The 21,584-nt window shown below is 44.7% G+C and overlaps 1 protein-coding gene and 2 non-coding genes across 7 annotated transcripts; 1 reads left to right on the top strand and 2 right to left on the bottom strand.

Moving 5' to 3' along the window:
* The first annotated feature begins 656 nt into the window (after positions 1–656).
* Positions 657–21,563, top strand: jar (Myosin heavy chain 95F jaguar). 5 transcript variants are annotated; one of them, XM_015181882.2, is made up of 18 exons: positions 657–1,134; positions 15,518–15,712; positions 16,260–16,333; positions 16,400–16,529; positions 16,591–16,752; positions 16,817–17,079; positions 17,147–17,553; positions 17,614–18,358; positions 18,420–18,852; positions 18,917–19,158; positions 19,224–19,444; positions 19,498–19,728; positions 20,090–20,134; positions 20,304–20,348; positions 20,626–20,746; positions 20,802–20,919; positions 20,977–21,078; positions 21,137–21,563. In XM_015181882.2, the coding sequence occupies exons 2-18, from the start codon at positions 15,526–15,528 to the stop codon at positions 21,412–21,414; spliced, it is 3,804 nt and encodes a 1,267-aa protein (XP_015037368.2). In that variant the 5' UTR covers positions 657–1,134; positions 15,518–15,525; the 3' UTR covers positions 21,415–21,563. The 5 variants fall into 5 exon arrangements, with proteins under 5 accessions (XP_015037368.2, XP_003736581.3, XP_033234613.1 ...); XM_003736533.3 differs by lacking the exon at positions 657–1,134 and adding an exon at positions 9,990–10,406; XM_003736532.3 differs by lacking the exon at positions 657–1,134 and adding an exon at positions 15,258–15,398.
* TRNAL-UAA (transfer RNA leucine (anticodon UAA)) lies at positions 8,163–8,246 on the bottom strand. The gene has a single exon. It is a non-coding gene; the product is annotated as a tRNA-Leu (tRNA).
* Positions 10,906–10,989, bottom strand: TRNAL-UAA (transfer RNA leucine (anticodon UAA)). Its single transcript has one exon. It is a non-coding gene; the product is annotated as a tRNA-Leu (tRNA).
* Positions 21,564–21,584: the final 21 nt, after the last annotated feature.

Genomic DNA, 21,584 nt, shown 5'->3' with positions numbered 1-21,584 from the left:
GTCTAAAGAATATCAATTTGAGAAAAGGTCTTAGTAAATTACGTTTGATCTTCATATAAAAATTAGCGACATAGGGTGTACAAAGGGATATACACGCATCACGTCTTCAAATACCAGCAACATTGCAACTGTTTTTTGTTGAACTTTTTCGTTTAAACCTTTTTTTACGCAAAATCCAATAAACGCAAGGATTAAAAACTATCCAATCTTGTAGAAAATTGATTCATTAATCGTGTAAAATTATGTGGGCATGGATAAATGTTCTATTTAGCTGGTAATATTCAACGGAACAAAGAATATGAGGAATATGGTTTCCAATCCTGACGGAGAACGATTAACCTATTACAAGCCAAGGGGGTACTTCAATTTTCCACTGAAAATAATGAAAATTTAATCATTTTAGCGCAGTTCAGCTGAAAAATATCGTGGTTTTTTTATGTTTATAGTAGAGATGGCATGAATCCTCAAGAAGAATTTACAATCAGTAAGATTTTCCGCCATTTACCTCAAGTAGTTGAAATATTTAAATACAGGGGGCTTTAGTGGGCTAAGACGCTTGCACGGCTATTCTGTGCTTCCCACTATCGAAACATTGAACCATCGTTAGTTTAGTATCGCGATAGTGCCACCGATAGTTCTCCACCTCTACTTCAAATTGAACCGCGGACCAGGGAACAACAGAGAAATAGTGTCCGAGTTTTTTTCTGAGTTCAAAAAAGTCGGCTGATATATTCCGCGAAATATTTGTATAAATACAAAAATTAATTCATAAACTTTCAAAACTGCGCGGTTGGATTCTAACATCGTCGTTTATTTGTTGCTAATTCCGCGGGCCGCTTACGTTCGGACGGACAATCGTAGTTGCCAAATCCAAAACAGTGAACAAAAAAAACAACAACCTTTTCAGTTTAAATACTTCAACATTTGTACATACAAACGTTTTTAGAAAAACGTTGTTTTGAAATTCAAAATTTTAAAACTGCGATTTTGTTGTTTCATGGACCTAAATTTAGAGAAGAGATCAAAGAAATTACTTCCTCTTCCGCCCTTTCGACGGTTCTAAATGTGTGCGTGCGGCGGCGTCTCCGACTAAGGTTCTTAGTTACCCGTTCCAGCCTCTGGAAGAAATCAAATGTGAGTATCGTACCCAACACCTGTGCCCCTCTTCTTGTTTGTCTACAGTCGGCTTGCACTTATAGCCGATTTGTTTGTTGTCCATAAAATGGGTTTGCTTTCCTATAACTAGGGTGCAGGCAATCGATAAGCAAAGACGGAAGTCGCACGGGTTCCGTGAACGTGACCATGAATCCAATTGCACGAGCGAAGAGGGGCGCAGTCGCAACCTCTCTCCCTCTCTGTCACCCCCTCAAAGCAATCCACCACCATTTCCCTCAGCTGTCCCGCACCCCCACAGACACACACACACACACACACAGTGAAATGGTTCTATTTATAGAAAGAGTCGAGGGCATGTCAACGTTTGTTTGTCTTTTAAGCATACCCCAAGCTAGATTTGTGTCTTCCAGCGGAGCAGAGGAGACGACACAAGTGTCATTCTCCCCAAGCACCAAGCACTAATCATAGGGCGTCCCACCATCACCACACCATTCCATTCGAGACACATTTCGTTTATTTATGTTCCTTGGAAATCATCGAGAAGGCGTCATGGCGGCGTCGTCGCTCCTTCAGGCTGCGGCGCATGCGTGTCCATGTCCACTCCGTTCATATGCGAAACGTGCCCATCCGATTCTGAGCATTTTAAAGCCAATTAAACGAGTTCGACAATACCCTTTCGACGCGACGGGGTATATCATATTGAAGGGAAGGTATAACTATTGTTAAGACTCTAATCAAGGGTTAAGGTATAACACGGAACAAGTATCTACCATACCCAATTTTTTCAAATAATGAAACCTGTCAGAACTATTTTTTCGAGGAAAACTTAAAGATAATATTCAGATAACTCTGATTGACACCCAATCGATACCTTATTCTGTATTCTTTGGCTATTTTGCAGGGCATTCAAGTGCCGCCTTGTGTGTATCTGTGTTTACGTTCCCTCTCTATATACCAGCGCAAAGGATGCATTTGCTTTGTTGTTGTCGCTATTGTTGCTGTCACTCAAACCCCCTGACCAAACCACTGCCCCCTCCCCTCGGTTCCGACCACCCGCCCTCGTTGCCGAAACAAGACTCAACACGCGCGCGCCACACCGCACCATACAGCTGACAGGAACCTCCGATCACGATCCTCCGATCACCTCTCCTCTCCTGTTGTCCATTGTGTCACCGGCGGACAGCTGCTTGCTCCCTCCGAACAGCCCCCGAAACAAAAGAGTTGGTCGAAGAGATCCCTTCGCGAAATGTGTAAGCCCACTTTGAAGAGGAGGCTACTCCGCTCTACGCACTCAGCCAGAGATCTGAAAAAAAAGAAATGCTCGAGACTGCGGCATTAGATCCATTTGCATATAATGCCAAAAGTGAAACACTGAACATACGACTGACGATTGTTGCGTTGCCGCTCGTTGGGTGAAAGTCAGAGTGGAAGTCGGAGTCGGAGACCCCGAGTGTGTGTGGTTTAATTGCAGCCTTTGTTTTGATTGACGATTAGCATAATTTAAGATGTATTTTACTCCGGCTCGGTTTCCCTGATTAATTCTTTATGTTTCTTCTGTTTATTGTTTTTTTCAAATGCAAAAGCAACACGTGCTTCCATCAAATTTCCATCAAATGGGTGGGCTAACGTTTCAGTTTCCTGTTGGAGTTAAATGTCACGATAAGCCTTAGATTACGAACTGCAACGGTGATTCAAACCAAAGCATTGCGTCACCGCAGAAGGGTCTAGAATTGGGCCTGAGGTGGAATAAGGAATATGAAAACACTGGCTTCGGTTTTAAGGGAACTGGGAAGGATGGATCTTACAAAGTTCAAATACCAGAATAATGCGTGGCGGAGTCATGTATAATGGCGAATCAATGTTATTCGACGAGCGTTCCCTAGTGGTATGGGCGTGTAAGACCTCTTGGGAGGACACCCTTAGCTTAAGATATTTTCTAGTCCCATATACATATTCCATTCCCATCACTTCAGCAACTTAAAGCTAACTTCATTCGTTAAGAAGACTGTGACCCTTGAGCAAGAATCTTCCAAAGACTGAACAGGCCTATGTCCATTACCACTGCCATTCTCCCAGACGTTGATGGATTTGTGTGACGGGGAGCATTATAACTCATTTCCTCAAGCACATGTTCAGAGATTTTCCATATGTTTTAACGGCTGCAAGTCGTTACAGTGCACTTGGGGGCATGTGTATGCATCAGCCCATATGGGGGGAAAGACTATGGGAAAATATTGTATATAATATGGTTGCCCTTCGTACTGTTTATTTTGGGTCAACGCTTTGGGGGCTTTTGTCTTTAGCACCAAAAAACTGACTCTGCTCTCTCTTTTGTCAGTCGCTGTTTATTCGGGGAATGTGTTATCGTTTTACCCATTTGATATTTAATCTTATCTTTCGTCCCAGTACAATTATTTGTTTGTCGGGGCCTGCAACAACAAAATTACTGGACGGCTGCGAGGTGTATACTTATTTCGTTGTCAACGTTCTGAGTACTCATGTAATGGTAGAGTGTATGGATATTTATTGAACGGAAAAAGAAACCAAATTCGTTGTATTGCAAAACAAAGAAAGTCGAACGACTTTCCATCATCCCATCATCAGCATTTCTATTTTAGGATTATGTTTAGATTTAAATTAATTATCAAAGCACTTTAAAATTCAAAATCATTAATCAACTGAAAGCAAGAGTGAGGCTATAAAGTCATATAATACTCGTGGTTGATGGCCGGTTGACGGACAGCAAACGGAATCAGCCGATACAAATGACAATACTCTATTCAAATTGTTCGAATTTCCCATAAGTGAATGGAACAAACTGATTCTGGCATTCTAACACTTAGAACAAAGGGCAGCGGACCTCTATACATTTGAATTTAAGTTGCACATTTCTCCCGTAAGTGTAGACGAGAGATGCCGGAACCGTAGGAAATTCCCGAGCGTTAATTGCACCGCTTTTCCATTGTGATTTCGGTAGTTTTCCTGCTTTTTCAGTTTTCTTTCGGTTTTGGTTGAGTTTTTGCTTAGCTGTCTGCTGCATTAATTGGTTCCACTTGCGCGACGTTTAACTATCGAAAATCTTTGGTATTTACCTCTTATTTCTTCCCTCTTTGCTCCACGCTCTTTATTCGATTCGTGGGGAGTCGTTGAACTCTGCGGCGATCGGGGGATCGGATCTGATGTTGCATTGTGTGTACATATCTGTGTAAGTTAACTATGCATTTCTGGGGCATTACAGTATGAAAACTGAAAACGAAAAATAACTAAACAAAAACCGAAATAAGCCAAAAAGATTGAAACAACAAAACGCTCCGACAAAAACTTGTTTCGGCCTGTGACTTTTGCGCATGCTCAGCGTTTTGCTTTGCCAACGCTTTACGGTACAGTGAACTCTGGCCCCCTGCTCACTACGGCCCTCTCTATCTCTCCGAACTGAACTGAACTGAAAACCATGTTCCTGTGACGTTTGGGCCATAAATTTTACAGCTGCTGCAGCTTCTATTGTTGCAAGTGTAATTGCCTTTTCGACCGTTTCCTCTATAGCTCTGCTCTTCCTCGAGGGCCGGGCTAGTTGTACCAAAAATGACTCATCATTGTGTGCTCCCATTTGATGGCCAATGGCAGCTGCAAAATCTGCTACCAAAACAAGTAGAACTGGTTGCCTGGTTGGCTGCTCTGCCTGCTCTTCTGCCACAGCCTTGTAAATCCATGCAACATCCGAATCGAATCCGAATGTTCGATGTGGTGTGGTGTGGTGTGGCGTGGTGGCTTGTGGGCCCCCGCGCGCTGCACAACCGCGAACGAAACGAATCTGAACCTGTCGCACCGTTAGTGCCGCGTCCCTGCTGCCTGCTGCCTGCTCCCTGCCTGCTGCTCCTCCGACTACTGGTTGAACTTGATATTGAAACGCTCTCCGCGAATAAGTACTCGTACTCGTATATGGTCAAAGAACTGCAGAATCGACAGAAAAACGTAACTGGTTTCGGATCCGATACCCAGAGATGAGGCTTTTGTCGCGGTCTCTTTTTGGCACGATCCAAACAATTCCAAGCGCCTTTTGTCCATAACAATAACAATGTTAATCAAATTCCAATGAAATGCCAAGAAACATTTCTTTGCTAACGGTTCGCCCGTGGACTTCTTTCCCATGTAATACCGGATCCCATCGCTTCATCGCTGGGCTTCTTCATGGCTTGTAACCCACGAAAAGTGTCGCAATTATTACACAATTTTCATGGTTTTATTACCGCGATACTGCTCCGTCTTATGGTTTCGGTTTTGGGGCTGTGTTTCATATTCCGAGCAATTCAAATTGTTTTTTATACCCGATACTCAAAATGAGTATTGGGGTATATTAGATTTGTGGTAAAAGTGGATGTGTGTAACGTCCAGAAGGAATCGTTTCCGACCCCATAAAGTATATATATTCTTGATCAGCATCAATAGCCGAGTCGATTGAGCCATGTCTGTCTGTCCGTCTGTCCGTCCGTCCGTCTGTCCGTCTGTCCGTCCCCTTCAGCGCCTAATGCTCAAAGACTATAAGAGCTAGAGCAACGATGTTTTGGATCCAGACTTCTGTGATATGTCACTGCTCCAAAACTATTTCCAAAGTTTTCCCCGCCCACTTCCGCCCCCACAAAAGGCGAAAATCTGTGGCATCTACAATTTCGACGATACGAGAAAACCAAAAACGCAGAATCGTAGAGAATGACCATATCTTATAGACTGCAGAATCTGAACTGGATCGTATTATTATTATAGCCAGCATCAAGAAAACAATTTCATTTTTTCTCGCCCTGTCTCACTCTAACACACACGTAGCATCGGCGGCTTTGCTTAGAGTAAAACATTAGCGCCTAGATCTCAGAGACTATAAAAGCTAGAGAAACCAAATTTGGTATCCACACTCCTAATATATCGGACCGAGACGAGTTTGTTTCAAAATTTCGCCACACCCCCTTCCGCCCCCGCAAAGGATGCAAATCTGGGGATATTCACAAATCTCAGAGACTATTAAAGCTAGAGTAACCAAATTTAGTATCCGCACTCCTGTTAGATCTCACTATAAAACGTATATCTCAAAATTTCGCCCCACCCCCTTCCGCCCCCACAAAGGACGAAAATCTGTTGCATCCACAATATTGCAGATTTGAGAAAACTAAAAGCGCAGAATCATAGAGAATGACCATATCTTTTAGACTGCAGAATCTGAATTAGATCGTATTACTATTATAGCCAGCATCAAGAAAACAATTTCATTTTTTCTCGCCCTGTCTCTCTCTAACACACACGTAGCATAGGCGGCTCTGCTTAGAGTAAAACATTAGCGCCTAGATCTCAGAGACTATAAAAGCTAGAGCAACCAAATTTGGTATCCACACTCCTAATATATCGGACCGAGACGAGTTTGTTTCAAAATTTCGCCACACCCCCTTCCGCCCCCGCAAAGGATGCAAATCTGGGGATATTCACAAATCTCAGAGACTATTAAAGCTAGAGTAACCAAATTTGGTATCCGCACTTCTGTTAGATCTCACTATAAAACGTATATCTCAAAATTTCGCCCCACCCCCTTCCGCCCACACAAAGGACGAAAATCTGTTGCATCCACAATATTGCAGATTTGAGAAAACTAAAAACGCAGAATCATAGATAACGACCATATCTATCAGATTGCTGAATCTGGATTAGATCAGATCATTTTTATAGCCAAAAGGAACAAATCAATTTGCATTGGCTACGCAGCGCCCGACGTCACGCTCAGACTGATTTTCTGTCTCTCTCGCACGCACTCTTTGTCGTGTCGTTTAATATTAGCGGCGTCTGCCGGAGGAGAGCCATACTGACTTAGTATCGGGTATAACCGTAGAGTTGCGGTGTCCGCAGCAACTCACAACGTTCCTCCTCGTTTTTTCTTCCATTTTTTCACAGTTGGTAGAATGGCATACTCGTACGGGGCGACGACTTGACTTGGTTATGAAATGATGGCAATTGTTTCGGTGTCTTCGTTTGCTTCTCTTTGTTTTGGCCCTGTTTTGTTTACAGGGAAGTGGCAAAAATATGTGCGACCCAAAGGCCCAAGAAATGGGTCAAAGTGCGGGAAAGACAGTGGGAAAACAGTGGGGTTGAATAACCAAATGTGGGCCGTAGGCTATAGAAAATCAATTTTGGAATACCCAATAAAAGCCCACACAAATTATTCTCGACCAATTGGTTCATATTGAATTTTAAAATGAATTCAATTGAAAATTCATTCGATTTAGAAAAGGCCCCTATATAGTAATTTAAGAGATCATCTAAACTGATTTATTCGAACCGCAAGCAAATCGATTGTGTGGATTGATTCATTTTGATTCATTCCCCCTTTTTACCTCCATTTTTTAAGCCCAAAAGGTAAGGCCCCCGTGCTGGCCGCTGCCCTTAACCGTTGTGTGCATTTCTTTAACTGTTTTTCATTTTCTGTTGCGCAATGCAACAGAATGCATAACAAAGCTGTGGCCCAAAACAATGGGCCCATAACGAACAACATGATTATTAATTATTCAGAAAAAACACACCACAACGGCACCTGTCGGCCTCCGGATTGTGTGTTTGGTTATCGCTTGGGGCTCGAGGGGCTTTTGTCCAGACGACCGACCGACCGGAAGGTGAACCTCGGTTACTCGCAACGGTAGAACAGTTTTTCATTACAAAGATATACGTACATACATATGTACATACATATATTTCCATATATGTAGATATTTATGTAAATTTTCATACCCTTTTTGGGTGCAAATGCAATTTCAGTCAAAACGGAAATCTTTGATACGACATCATATGATATTTTCCTGATTTGACTTTCTTAATAAGCAAGAATCGAATGGTCCTATGGCAAGGATCGACTAATATATAAAACATAAACTAAACTAAAACAAAGTTACAACCAGAAAGCTTTAAAACTGAGGAATCATTTTAATGGATAGACTGTAAAATATGAACTTACAGTCGGCGATACATCCCTCCTTAAGGATATGACAAAAAAAAGATAAAAAGAATCCTCCGCTTGTCAGGTGTGGGGTTCGAACCCACGCTCTCTCTCGAGAACCAGAGCTTAAATCTGGCGCCTTAGACCGCTCGGCCAACCTGACTCGTCGGGCGTCGTTGTCTAAACGAGCTATATAAGCGTCGGCTTCGTTCACGCCCGGGTTGGTTATGCTCTCAGGGGTGTTTTATGCTCTGCATGTGTGCGTTATGTGCTGTTTGTATTTTTGTTTGCATTGAGGCTGAAAATACATTTCCTTGACATTCGGCTGCAAAAATTCATTCTAAATACGTTATTACTATCTGATTGGAGCCCTTTTTTCGTTAGCTGTGGAGGCTAAAGGTAGAAAAAGATCAAAAAAGGATGAAAGAAGAAAAATTAACCAAATAATTGGCATGTCCTGGGCGGGTCTTGAACCAAGGCACCCCTCGTTTGTCAAGTATTCTATGTTAATTTGAATGCCTGAAATTTGCAATCACACATACATACATATGTACATACATTGCTATTCATTTATTTATTCACTACAGCCGCCTGCCATGAGAGAAAGAAATGGCAGATATAGCAAAATTTCTCTCTTTCTGTCTTTCGTTTTTATATTCCATTTTCGTACCGTGGCGTTGATCAAGAGATTACGGTTTCTGCACAGACAGCTGATAGGCAGACAATGCGTGCTATTTCCTCCCCTTGGCCGCAACCCTGGACATACGCAAATGTCTGTTAGTACGTCATAGTTCAGGGAAGCTGCTCTGTCTCTTTCTGACTCACCTCTTTCACCTACCAATCACCCACTTCCTCGGCAGATGCTACCCACCCCCTTTCCTATGAAAGCTTTTAAAAGCTTGCGTGACGATGCCGCTATCAATTGCATCTGCTTGTAATCGCTAATCTCTTGTTGTTCTCATTCGAATCACCTTGTTTTAAACACCCAAAAGAACTTAAAGCTTGCCAGTAGCCCTGTGTGGAGTGTTGTACAGGGGGTGGCCCACCACCCTTGTTGAATGCATGTCAAGCAGCTGTTGCTTCAACGAAGTATGAATAACTCAATTTGCCAATTGAAGTGAAACAAAAGCTCTGAAAGAGGAGCGCCATCCCGGAAGTTGTTATGCGATCCCCTGCGAAGGAAGCTTCTGGTGACTCGGTGGCACACACTTGAGGCAAGTGGCAAGAGCGAGGCAAGAGGGCCGGGCCCATTGTCTGTGTGCCGGGCACGCAACTGGAGGCAGTACTGTGGCACCCACACACTAGAACCCATATAGAGAGCGGCGATGCCTCGGTAATTGCGGATTCGGCGCAGTAAACAAAGCTGCAACCCCGTTTAGAGAGCCAGGCAGGGCGAGATGACGATGACTGCCACTGCCGCCCGTCCAGAATCCGCAAGCCGAATCAGTGCATGTCGCGCGTTCACTGCAGTCACCACGCCACGTGCCACGAGTCGCCATCGCCAGGGGCATCATCATCATCATCGTCAGCACTGCGCTTCGGCTATTATTTTCCGGGGCGGGGTGCCCCCAAACGGAGAACTCGGTTACTGGGTGAAAACTGCACGGCAACAGCATCGACAACGACAACGACAACGACTACAACCACAATAACAGATACATCGAGAGCTGCAACTACGGGTAAAAGTCAAAAGTTCAGCATCGCAACAGATTTCCTAGATACACGCGAGTGCACGCAGAGACGGGCGCCAGACTTCACCTCCATATTGCCTGCTCGCCTCGCGGCTCATCTGCTTTCCATCTTTCAGTGCATTTAAACCGTAATGTAGGTCAGAGTTAGCCATCAACGCAGCAACACTTGCTTTTCCAGCGAAAATTCGAAATTCGATTAGTGCATAGAAAATTGAATTAAAAGTGAAACGTATTTTGTGTCTTGGATAATCGCAGTGGAAATTATCCAACAGATGTGAGGCCAGAGGTGCCCAAAGCGTACCGGTCGCGCGCTGCATGTGGAAAGTGTTTAATCGATAGTGAAAAGCGGCAAAAAAAAAAAAAGTGAAAATCAATTCCCCTGGCAGAAGCGTTGTTATTGTCAGGCCTACGGGGTGGAGTACCAAGAACATCTACAGCGAAGATTCAGACCATCCCAAGCATTGGGACGCAACCCTCTTGCGGGTAGCTTCACACCCTCGTGTTCAGTACCTCAGTGTCGTTAGAGCTCAGTGCATTGCCCTGCAATTAACCTATTGAGAGGCGCGACTGCAGTTGAACCCACAAAATGGATTTCTACACCAGCAACAAAGAGCTGCACAACCCTGGCACTGGTAGGTTCAATTAACTTGGCTTAATTGTCGTTGCACTCATTAAAAGCCAATAATAATCTTATCTCAAGACTCTGCTAAGGAGCTGGCAATTGTCTGAGTTATTTTTATTATTTACCCCATTTATTTGGTCGTCTACAAAGAGAGCTCTATCTACAAAAGAGAATTAGTTAATGAAAGTCGTTAGGGTGGAAATGCAGCTAAATGGCTTCCAATTATTTACTAGACCTTTGGCGACAGTAGTTAATATAGAATTTCGAAATACAAATAATAATGCATCGAGAGTTTCCCACCGAATAGTAAGAATTCCAAGACTTATTTTATGGGAAATCAAAAATGTTTTAATTTGATTTATGTATTAAATATTTATTCACAATATATAACACATGGATTGCTATTTAAAATTCGCAAAATAACATTTTATGGCCTTTTTAATCTCGTTCAAAGAAAAATAGTACAAATTAAACCAAAAAACACGAAAAATAGTACATTTTCAAAGTCATGTCAGATGTGGGGTTCGAACCCACGCTCTCTCTCGAGAACCAGAGCTTAAATCTGGCGCCTTAGACCGCTCGGCCAACCTGACGGGTTGGGCCAGGCCGTCTAAACTGAGGTATAGAGCTAAGGATGCAAATAAATTTGAATATAAATGGCAAAGGAAGCCAAAGGAAGTGTTCACTTTTGCTGAAATGTTCGGGGATGAAAATCAGGAATAAGCGAAAACTTAGCCACATTTAAGCACAATTTCTTGGGCTCAGGGGATTCCTAAAAACGATCTAAAAACTGTCGTCTTAATCAAGGAAAGAATCCTTATTGAAACAAATATTTTTAAGAACTTTGCAACCTTATCGGTTGATTTTATGGGTAATTAGTTTCTGCCTTTGTGAAGCCACAAAGAATCTTGTTTTATCTACGAGTATACATACTCGACTTCGATACTTGCTCCTGCATATCGGTCACAGATCGAAATCGTATTCAGAATTCAGATAGCAGAGCATTGGTCTTGATGGAACTCCGTCAAAAGTTCAGTGCCTTTAAAAAATGGTTATAGATGGAGGCAATGGTGAAAGACCACCCCAAAAAGTCTTCCACTTGGCACGGAAGTTCCACTAATAAATTGCAAGCACGCAACACTGTTTGGTCGGAAAAGGGCGAGAAGGTAAACAGTTTAAACGATGATATCAGCCCCTCACTTTGCACCCCCCTGCATACCCCCTCTCTTTCTGTAGTACCTGCACTCCACCCTTAAAAGTAAACACTGTATATGCTTCCTTCAAGAAAATCACGGAGAGGCGTCTGCTTTGCTGAGCTTAGCGTTTGGCTAATTGCTGGACGGCTCGGGAGGTCAGAGGACGGGTCGGAGTGCGGTCGGTGTCAGTGCATGTGCTCGGATTACGTACACGCACTGTGGGCCAATAAGCCTGTTAGCTTTTCTCCCATTTGTCTCTTTTGTAGCGGTTCCATTCTCGGCTACAGTTTATCATTTACTGGGGCCATAAAAGGTTCACATTTCATAAGCTCTTGGCCATGTCTTGAACATGTCTTGGGCCACCTTCCTATTCGTTTTCACCGACCATATTTAGAGGTCTCTGTCTGCGTCTCTCTGTGTCTTGATTTTCCACACCTTCGTCTCCTGCTTCTGCTTCTGCTTTGACTCTGACTATGGCCCTTGTCCATTGTCAATGTCGTCGCCTTCCAGCATTTCATTTCCTCCGCCATCAACTCATTTATGCCTGCTGCTACTTCTGCCACACTTGGTTGCCTGTCTTGAAAAAAAAGAGTGGGATCTGGGGGACAGAGGCAGTGGCGGTGGCGGTGGCAGTGGCAGAGACTTGCATTTCCATGCTATGCAATCAGCAAGAATGCTGCCAGGCAACTTCTTCTTCTCCACATAAACGGCCATCAAAAGTTGCCTTCTTTGCGTTCTTCTGGCGTATTTTTCTGTTCCTAGGCGACTTCACTTTTTGCACAATTTGTAATTTATGCCGCCGTCTCATGGCTGGGCCAAGGAGAAGAGCCTCAAGAGCTCCCCCAGACAAATTGCGAAGCGACAGAGGCGACAACGGTGCCGTGATTGTGTTGCAGAGTTGCATACAAAAGAACTGCATAGGCACGACTCTCCCTCCGACTTTCTGCATCTCTCAGTCATTACATTTTTTTCGCTCTCTGCATAATCAAGATTATATGTTAAATTGCCTGAGTAATTGTTGTTAATTTTCCTCGGGCACATTATAAAGCGATTTCAGCCATATGTTGGGGTTAAGCTCCACTTTCTTGCCGACAAAACTGGGCTAATTATGATGGATACATTACAGGCCGGGCCATGCTTCGATAAATGGGAAAGCATTTTCTCGATATCAGCATCGGATTTATTTTTCATTAAATTGGGTTGGTTTCCAAATCCCTCAAGCAGTGAGCTAGCGGCTAGAACCGTCCAGAAAATGTGACTCATTCGAATTGGGAACAGACATAAATGAGCTCTTTTAAGGGCAAGCCTCTTTAGTTGATAAGACTTGACTTAGTTTGTGGCACAAATTGTTTGACTTAAAGGTTGAATAAGGATTAAATAGCGGCATGAGTCATCAGTTTGGAGGAAATTCCGAAGAAGTTTAGTAGAGATATGTAGGTCTACATTTAATGTACATAAATTTGTATTACTTCTTAAGAGAGCATTACCAAAGTTCTGTTGACTAATACTTTTCGTTTAGTTAGTTTATGTGCGTGGGAATCCAATATGTGTTGAGGTTTTGCTATCTTATCCGTCGTCTATTGTTACCACATCAGTTGTATATAACAAACATAGACAGGTGTATACAGGTGATGCCCTGCTGAGTGTGTATGTCTATAGCTACCTTTGGTGGAGCAGGAACCGCGCTGAATACATATTTCTCGTAAAGGGTATAATCGCTATCCATTCGGTTCATGCAGTAGCGCCCCTCTGTCGGTATATACCTCTTTTCTGCCATGAACTTCCATCTAATAGAGCTTTCACTTAGTAGTAATAAAATAAACCATAGAATTGAATCGAATGTATGCATGTATTATCATTTTAAAACGAATGCAACCTTCTTTCCGAATATTTAAGGTAATACAAATCGGTTCTCTCCAAGCGCTAGCTCTATAGGACACATTTCTGAAGCTTTTTTCTACAAATCACGAGTCGTTAAACGATTCTAGAGAACAACACCAGTAATTATAGGTGTTGCTGCACCCACAATACAGAATACAAATTGGAAGCCTAATTTCGGGAGTCGAAGTTCTTTATACTCTTTCAGATTGAAAGTGCTCCGATATTGATGGATTGATGAGCTTGATTGGAGTATCTTTAGGTACAGAGGAGGGCTTTTCAGAGACTTTCTGATCTATATGATATACTAATTCGATCTTGGCGATTCCGATTTTTATAACGATTTCGCAAAAGCAAAAATCTCCCCAAAATAGTACTACCCTTGGCATAAACAGGGTATAGGCGAAACACCCACACACAGGCCCAGATCATCGTTCTCAGAACCCACTGATTCGAAATCCGTCGTCAATTTTTTTCTCTCACGCGTCAAAGCAAACCCAAACAAACAAACCCCCACAAAACAGAACGCGAACTGACGGACGACGACTCATTTGGCGAAACACATAATATAATGAATGCCCAACAATCATTTAATAATTTAGCACTTTGAAACAAATTTATCTTGATGAATGCGGGGAGCGAATGGAGGAGCAGGGAGATCCAACAGTAAATCTATTTGTTCTCTCGCTCTTCTTCCCCAAACAAATCCCATCTCCAAAACTGTCGCAGTGACTACACACACACACTAATGAAGTGCAGTTCAAAGAGGAAACAGTAGAGAGGGGGAAAGGGATGCAGACAGACGGCAAAGGCGCCCCGAACCCTGGTGCACCATTAACCCAGCGAGAGCGAAATAAATGAATTTCACCTTGACGCTGCTGCTGAAACAATTTCCAACGTCATCGTCTCGCTTTCCGAAATCAGATAACCCGTAGAGAGACAGAGAGAGAGAGATACACAAGTACCCTTACATAGAGAGAAGGGAAAGGGGCACTGTGAAAGCTTGCGGTTTTCTATCCATATATCCGACTATTTAAACAGATTGATGCTAGAGCTGGCCCCAGCGGTTTAACAGAGGTGTTTAGCAAATCCCATAACAAGGCCGCTGCTTTGTTGTGGAGTGAGAGAGAGAGAGAGAGAGCGAGAGAGACACCTACACGCAGGGCCGCCGCTTATCAACTCCACTGCAGAACGACACCACTACGCCCATGAGTCAGAGTCAGTGCATGACCAAGAAAGGTAACCAGCGAAGTAGACACGAAGCGAGAGGCAAAAGAAGCAGGCGAAACCAAGAGACAGAACAAGAGAGAATGGCTTAGACGAGGGAGTCGACAATGGGATACCACGTGTAGGTCATTGCCGATATTATAGGTATTCCTTGATAGTTATTGAGACTCGATAGAAAGTCAGATTCGTTGTGTTTACTTTGGCGGCGTGTGTCGGCACTTACAGACCCTTGCAATCTAGGAGTACAGGGTATACATACTGCCACTGCGACAGTCGAGAACAATAGGCGGAGAGAGAGAGAGAGAGAGCGCGAGCCAGAGAGCAAATAAAAGAGCCAGAGAGAGGGCAAAGCACAGGTAGAGTTAATAGCTAAGAAATGTTCACGTTCATCCAAAACGTACCCATAAAACACCGGTCCGGTCCCCTACTATGGCCTATGGCTGTGGCTGTGGCTCCCCCCTGCCGGCAGCAGAGCGGCAAAGCGGGCCTTAATGACTGTTCCAGAGAGAGCGACGCTGGAAGCAGCAGCAGCAGCGCCGACATCGGTGATCGGTGATCGCTACAGCTGAGTACGCTCCACAGTTGCCATTCGGAATTCAGGAACTCTAGATCACAGCCGCGTTTTTTTTGGTATTTGTTTGGGCTCCTCGTTCCTCTCTCTCTCTCTCTGTGTGTTGGTAATATTCGTAGCAGCCGACGAGGTAGATAAGATTTTTGGAGTGATACTGCTCCGCGTCATACCTTTCAGCAATCCATTACCAGTTATAAATAATAGTACATATTAACTTTTGGATTTTTCTTGTTTCGTTCCCTCTTTCAGTGCGCAAAATGCTGGAGGACACCCAACTCGTGTGGGCGAGGGATCCCACCGAGGGGTATATACAGGGTCGCATTACGGAAATCGGTACCAAGGAGTTCGAGGTCACGCCAATCGATCGGAAATATCCGAAGCGTACTTGCAGCTACGATGACATTCACTCCTCGTGCGATGGACCACAGGATCATGATGATAACTGTAAGTAATCTCTCATGGGAAACCGCCCCACTGTGTGGGGGGCCCAGGCCTATTATCTACCCTTGAAAATGTTACATAAATGCGAAAAGAAAGGGAAAGAACAAACATTGGAGTGGAGCAAGCAAATATCGCTTATTGATATTATTCGTGAAGACTATATCTACAGCATCGGCGAATCTTATCTACCCCAGTAGATAACACCGCTTTGGCGTAGAAATTTCCAAGTATTTAGAACACGTCTTTCCAGTGCATTAGTTTCAAATTGAGCATGATCTTTCTAACTACGTGACAGATGAGATCTCTGGATCTTTAATGTTTGCAAAATCCCCTGTTTCATGACCGTGTTTCACGACGATCAGATGGCAATGTTCCCTCACGTAAACATCAGAACCATTAGCCACGCTTGCTGCTTGCTGCTTGCATGACCCCCGACCTAAGCCCTGCCTCCCAGAAGGCAGGGGGAAAGTAGTTAAGAGCCATAAAGTCTCGCATCAGGCCCCAGACGTTTTACTAACCTACTTGATTGTAACTTTACTTGAATTTCCAGGCGAACTCATGTTGCTCAACGAGGCCACATTTCTGGACAATCTGAAGACACGTTACTACAAAGACAAGATCTACGTGAGTACTTGAAATAACCCGTAGAATAAACGAAACTGGAATAAACTTATATCCGGTTTAACGTAGACCTATGTGGCCAATATACTGATCGCCGTGAATCCGTACCGTGAGATCAAGGAGCTCTATGCACCCGATACCATCAAGAAGTACAATGGCCGTTCGCTGGGCGAACTGCCGCCGCATGTCTTTGCCATTGGTGAGTGCCTTGACACGACTATATAGATAGAACGATAACCTCTACTGTGGTCTTCCTACAGCGGATAAGGCGATACGGGATATGCGTGTCTATAAACTCTCGCAGTCCATCATAGTGTCCGGGGAGTCGGGTGCCGGTAAGACGGAGTCCACCAAATACCTGCTAAAATTCCTGTGCTACTCACACGACAGTGCAGGCCCCATAGAAACCAAGATCCTAGATGGTAAGCCAATTATTTATACCCCAGAAATTGTGCGTTTACTGACAGAGATCCATCCAATTGTTAGCCAATCCTGTGCTGGAAGCTTTTGGCAATGCGAAAACCACTCGAAATAATAACTCCTCGCGCTTTGGAAAGTTCATTGAGGTGCACTACGATGCCAAGTGCCAGGTGGTCGGCGGCTACATCTCCCACTATCTGCTGGAGAAGAGTCGCATCTGCACGCAGAGTGCGGAGGAGCGCAACTACCATGTCTTCTACATGCTCCTGGCCGGAGCACCGCAGCAGTTGCGCGACAAGCTACATTTGGGAAAACCAGATGACTATAGGGTTCGTACAAAGAGATCGCTTCGCTTCTCAATCCTTACTCATGAGTCGTATATTTCTCGGTCTTTAGTATCTCTCCGGCTGCACGCAGTACTTTGCCAATGCCAAGACAGAGCAACTCATTCCCGGCTCTCAAAAGTCGAAGAATCACCAGCAGAAGGGCCCTCTCAAGGATCCCATTATCGATGACTATCAGCACTTTCAGAATCTGGACAAGGCCCTTGGTCGATTGGGTCTCTCGGAGGAGGAGAAGTTAGGCATCTACTCGCTGGTGGCTGCCGTTCTGCACTTGGGTAACATTGCCTTCGAGGAGATACCCGACGATGTGCGGGGGGGCTGTCAGGTGTCGGAAGCCACGGAGCACTCGGTGACTATCACCAGCGGACTCTTGGGCGTGGATCAAACGGAGCTGCGTACGGCTTTAGTGTCTCGCGTGATGCAGAGCAAAGGAGGCGGCTTCAAGGGCACGGTTATCATGTAAGTGGGACTCATTTCACTTTGATCTTTCTATTTTATTTATCCACTCGATCCTCGCAGGGTTCCTTTGAAGATCTACGAGGCGAGCAACGCCCGCGATGCGTTGGCCAAGGCCATTTACAGTCGCCTTTTCGATCGGATCGTGGGTCTCATTAATCAGAGCATACCCTTCCAAGCATCCAACTTCTACATTGGAGTCCTCGACATTGCGGGCTTCGAGTACTTCACCGTAAACTCGTTCGAGCAGTTCTGCATTAACTATTGCAACGAGAAGCTACAAAAGTTCTTCAACGACAACATCCTGAAGAACGAGCAGGAGCTGTACAAGCGCGAGGGTCTCAATGTGCCCGAGATCACGTTCACCGACAACCAAGACATCATCGAGCTGATCGAGGCCAAGTCCAATGGCATTTTCACGCTGCTCGACGAGGAGTCCAAGCTGCCGAAGCCATCGCCATGTCACTTCACTGCCGAGGTCCACAAGTCCTGGGCGAATCACTATCGCCTGGGTCTGCCACGATCCTCGCGTCTCAAGGCTCACCGCACGCTGCGCGACGAGGAGGGTTTCCTGGTGCGTCACTTTGCCGGCGCCGTCTGCTACAACACCGAACAGTTTATCGAGAAGAACAACGATGCCCTGCACGCCTCCCTGGAGGCCCTAATGCAGGAATGCGTGAATCCCCTGCTGAGGAGCCTCTTCCCCTCGGGCAGCACCACTTCCATTCGGGGCAAGCTGAACTTCATCTCCGTGGGCTCCAAATTCAAGACGCAGTTGGGGGAATTGATGGAGAAACTAGAGCAGAATGTGAGTAGAGAACCCATTTCCTGTCGCTGCCCTTCGACTAATGATTGTTGCTTCCCCGCAGGGCACAAACTTTATCCGCTGCATCAAACCCAACAGCAAGATGGTCGATCGCCAGTTCGAGGGCAGCTTGGCTCTGGCCCAGCTGAAGTGCTCGGGCACCATATCGGTGCTGGAGCTCATGGAGCATGGCTTCCCATCGCGTGTGCTATTCGCCGATCTGTACAACATGTACAAGTCCGTGCTGCCCCCAGAGCTGGTCTCACTGCCGGCTCGCACCTTCTGCGAGGCCATGTTCCAGTCCCTCAATCTAAGTGCAAAGGACTTTAAGTTTGGCATCACCAAGGTCTTCTTCCGGCCCGGCAAGTTTGTGGAGTTTGATCGCATCATGCGCTCCGATCCTGAGAATATGCTGGCCATTGTGGCCAAGGTAAAGAAGTGGCTGATTCGCTCGCGTTGGGTCAAGTCCGCGCTGGGAGCTCTGTGCGTCATAAAGCGTGAGTTATCCTTAGATCTCTTTGAAGTATATTCTCTTGATTGAAATGAATTGTTCTTACTCAGTGCGCAATCGCATCATCTTCCGCAACAAGTGCGTTCTGATGGCCCAGCGCATTGCTCGCGGATTTCTGGCCAGGAAGCAGCATCGACCACGCTACCAAGGCATTGCCAAGATCAACAAGATCCGAACGAACACTCTCAAGACAATCGAAATCGCCAACGGACTGAAGATGGGACGCGACGAAATCGTTGGCGGTGTTAATGATATCTACAAGCAGATCGATGAAGCCATTAAAACTATCAAGGTATGTCGTGAGACTTATTCTATTCAGCTGTACCCCAACCCTTCTAACCGGGTTCTTTCTTTCAGTGGAATCCCCGCATTACCCAACGCGAAATCGACTCCATGTACACTGTGGTGATGGCCAATATGAATAAGCTGACTGTTGATCTGAATACCAAACTAAAGGAGCAGCAGCAAGCCGATGAGCAGGAACGACTGCGCAAGATTCAAGAGGCCCTGGAGGCCGAACGGGCCGCGAAGGAGGCAGAAGAGAACCGCCAACGCGAAGAAGCCGAAAACAAGCGACTGTTAGTAGAAAATTCACATTAGTAAAACGGTTTTTAAATATTCGATCCCACAGAAAAGTCGAGATGGAGACACGCCGCAAGCATGCAGAAGCGCAGCGATTGCGTCAGGAAGAGGAGGATCGTCGCGCTGCTCTGGCACTGCAGGAACAGCTCCAAAAGGAGGCCAAGGACGATGCCAAATATCGCCAGCAGCTTGAACAGGAACGACGCGATCATGAATTGGCCCTGCGCCTCGCCAGCGAATCCAATGGCCAGGTGGAAGACAGTCCCCCTGTTATACGCAAGTATGTTGAGTAGTTTCTGGAACAAAATTGGGGAAACATAACATTTTATAGGAAATGAAGAGGGTGAGGTGTAGGCAACGAAATCCTCAATTATTGGGGATTCCATTATAAATATTTGGGTGATAAGATAAGGGCTTTACGAATTATATTTGACTCGGGGGAGACAACAATTGTATATACAGATATCTTGTGACGTGGTTTATTAGATTTTATAATTTAATCTACTGAAATATTCCTGAAAACTCACCAACTTTTTCCCTTTTCCCCCCTCCACACGCAATCTACTCTCCACACCATCCACAAACACACACAAAAACCACCCAAAAAACACATCCGAAAAACTGAAAACACAACAACACAGTGGTATCAATGACGCCTCTCCCATGGGTTCCAACAAATTGATCAGGTATAGCACGCTTTATAATGTTTATACATAAATATGTACAATACTCTTGTAAACTCTTGTAAATTTTGTCAATCTCTTCTTGCTTTCACTAATTGGATATACGAACGACATATTTACTTTTCTTTCTATATGCTTTAACTTTCTGTATATTCTTTTTTAAAAACAAAAGTTTTACACAAGTTGTGTCAAACATTGCTTCGCGGTACTTGAATAAGTGAGTTGGTGCTGGTTTTGAAAACATTCTCTCACTAAAACTAAAATTACTAACCCCTACCTAAAGTAAAGAGCTCATGTCCACTAATCCGAATCATCCGTAAAAAACACCTACTACTATAATTCACATCGGCTTTTAGTCTATTCTCTCGCAAGTCTTTTGCCAGTAAATTCCTCCCATTGTAATGCCATCAATGACTCACTTTTTGCTTGCGCTTTAACTTGCATTTGTTTTAAATATCGATATACTAATCCATAACTTTACTGTGCAACTATAGATCGGACAATGTTCGGGCACAGCAACAGGCCCTGGGCAAGCAGAAGTACGACTTGTCCAAATGGAAGTACTCGGAGCTGCGCGACGCTATCAACACGTCCTGTGATATTGAGCTGCTGGAGGTAGGGCGGATCGGAATTTACCAATGGAAAATTATTAACTGTCATTTTTTTGTAGGCCTGTCGTCAGGAGTTCCATCGCCGATTGAAGGTGTATCATGCCTGGAAGGCAAAGAATCGCAAACGCACCACCATGGATGAGAACGAGCGTGCACCACGCAGCGTTATGGAAGCTGGTAAGTTACAAGTGTGCCAGGGAAGCCGCCATCTCTATAAACCCACCATCTCGACAGCCTTCAAGCAGCCCCCGATTGTGCAGCCCATTCAACAGATTGTGACGGCCCAACATCGCTACTTCCGCATACCCTTCATGCGAGCCAATGCCCCGGACAACAGTAAGTTTCACCCATAGAACCTACAATCATGATATAATATTGTTTTTTTTTTTTAAAGCCAAGCGTGGCCTGTGGTATGCCCACTTTGATGGCCAGTGGATCGCCCGTCAGATGGAATTGCATGCGGACAAGCCGCCGATTCTGTTGGTTGCCGGCACAGACGACATGCAGATGTGCGAGCTGAGCCTGGAGGAGACGGGTCTTACTCGAAAGCGTGGCGCCGAGATTCTGGACCATGAATTCAATCGGGAATGGGAGCGCAATGGCGGAAAGGCCTACAAGAATCTGGGTGTTAGGCCAAACGGCCCACTTTCAGGCATGCAGAAACAACAATAATCCAATAACCCCCTTTGGAAATCAAATCAAATGAAAGCCGTTTCAGTGGTTCAGAGGTCGAAATTGTAATTTTACGAACAATTCCTGAAATTACCCTTTGGTAAAGTGACCACGTCCATAAATTTTAGTAAATACAACTTAAAATCGTATGTGTTTATTATTTTATTTTT

Source organism: Drosophila pseudoobscura, chromosome 2, assembly GCF_009870125.1.
Source record: "Drosophila pseudoobscura strain MV-25-SWS-2005 chromosome 2, UCI_Dpse_MV25, whole genome shotgun sequence".
NCBI lineage: Eukaryota > Metazoa > Arthropoda > Insecta > Diptera > Drosophilidae > Drosophila > Drosophila pseudoobscura.
The sequence above is the reverse complement of the archived record's forward strand: the minus strand, read 5'-3'. Positions and strand labels throughout refer to the sequence as shown.

Coding starts and splice junctions, on each gene's coding strand:
- jar (XM_003736533.3), top strand. CDS start 10,361: ATGGATTTCTACACCAGCAACAAAGAGCTGCACAACCCTGGCACTG. Junction 20,135..20,303: donor GGTTCCAACAAATTGATCAG/GTATAGCACGCT, acceptor TAAAAACAAAAG/TTTTACACAAGTTGTGTCAA. Junction 20,920..20,976: donor ACGCAGCGTTATGGAAGCTG/GTAAGTTACAAG, acceptor CCATCTCGACAG/CCTTCAAGCAGCCCCCGATT.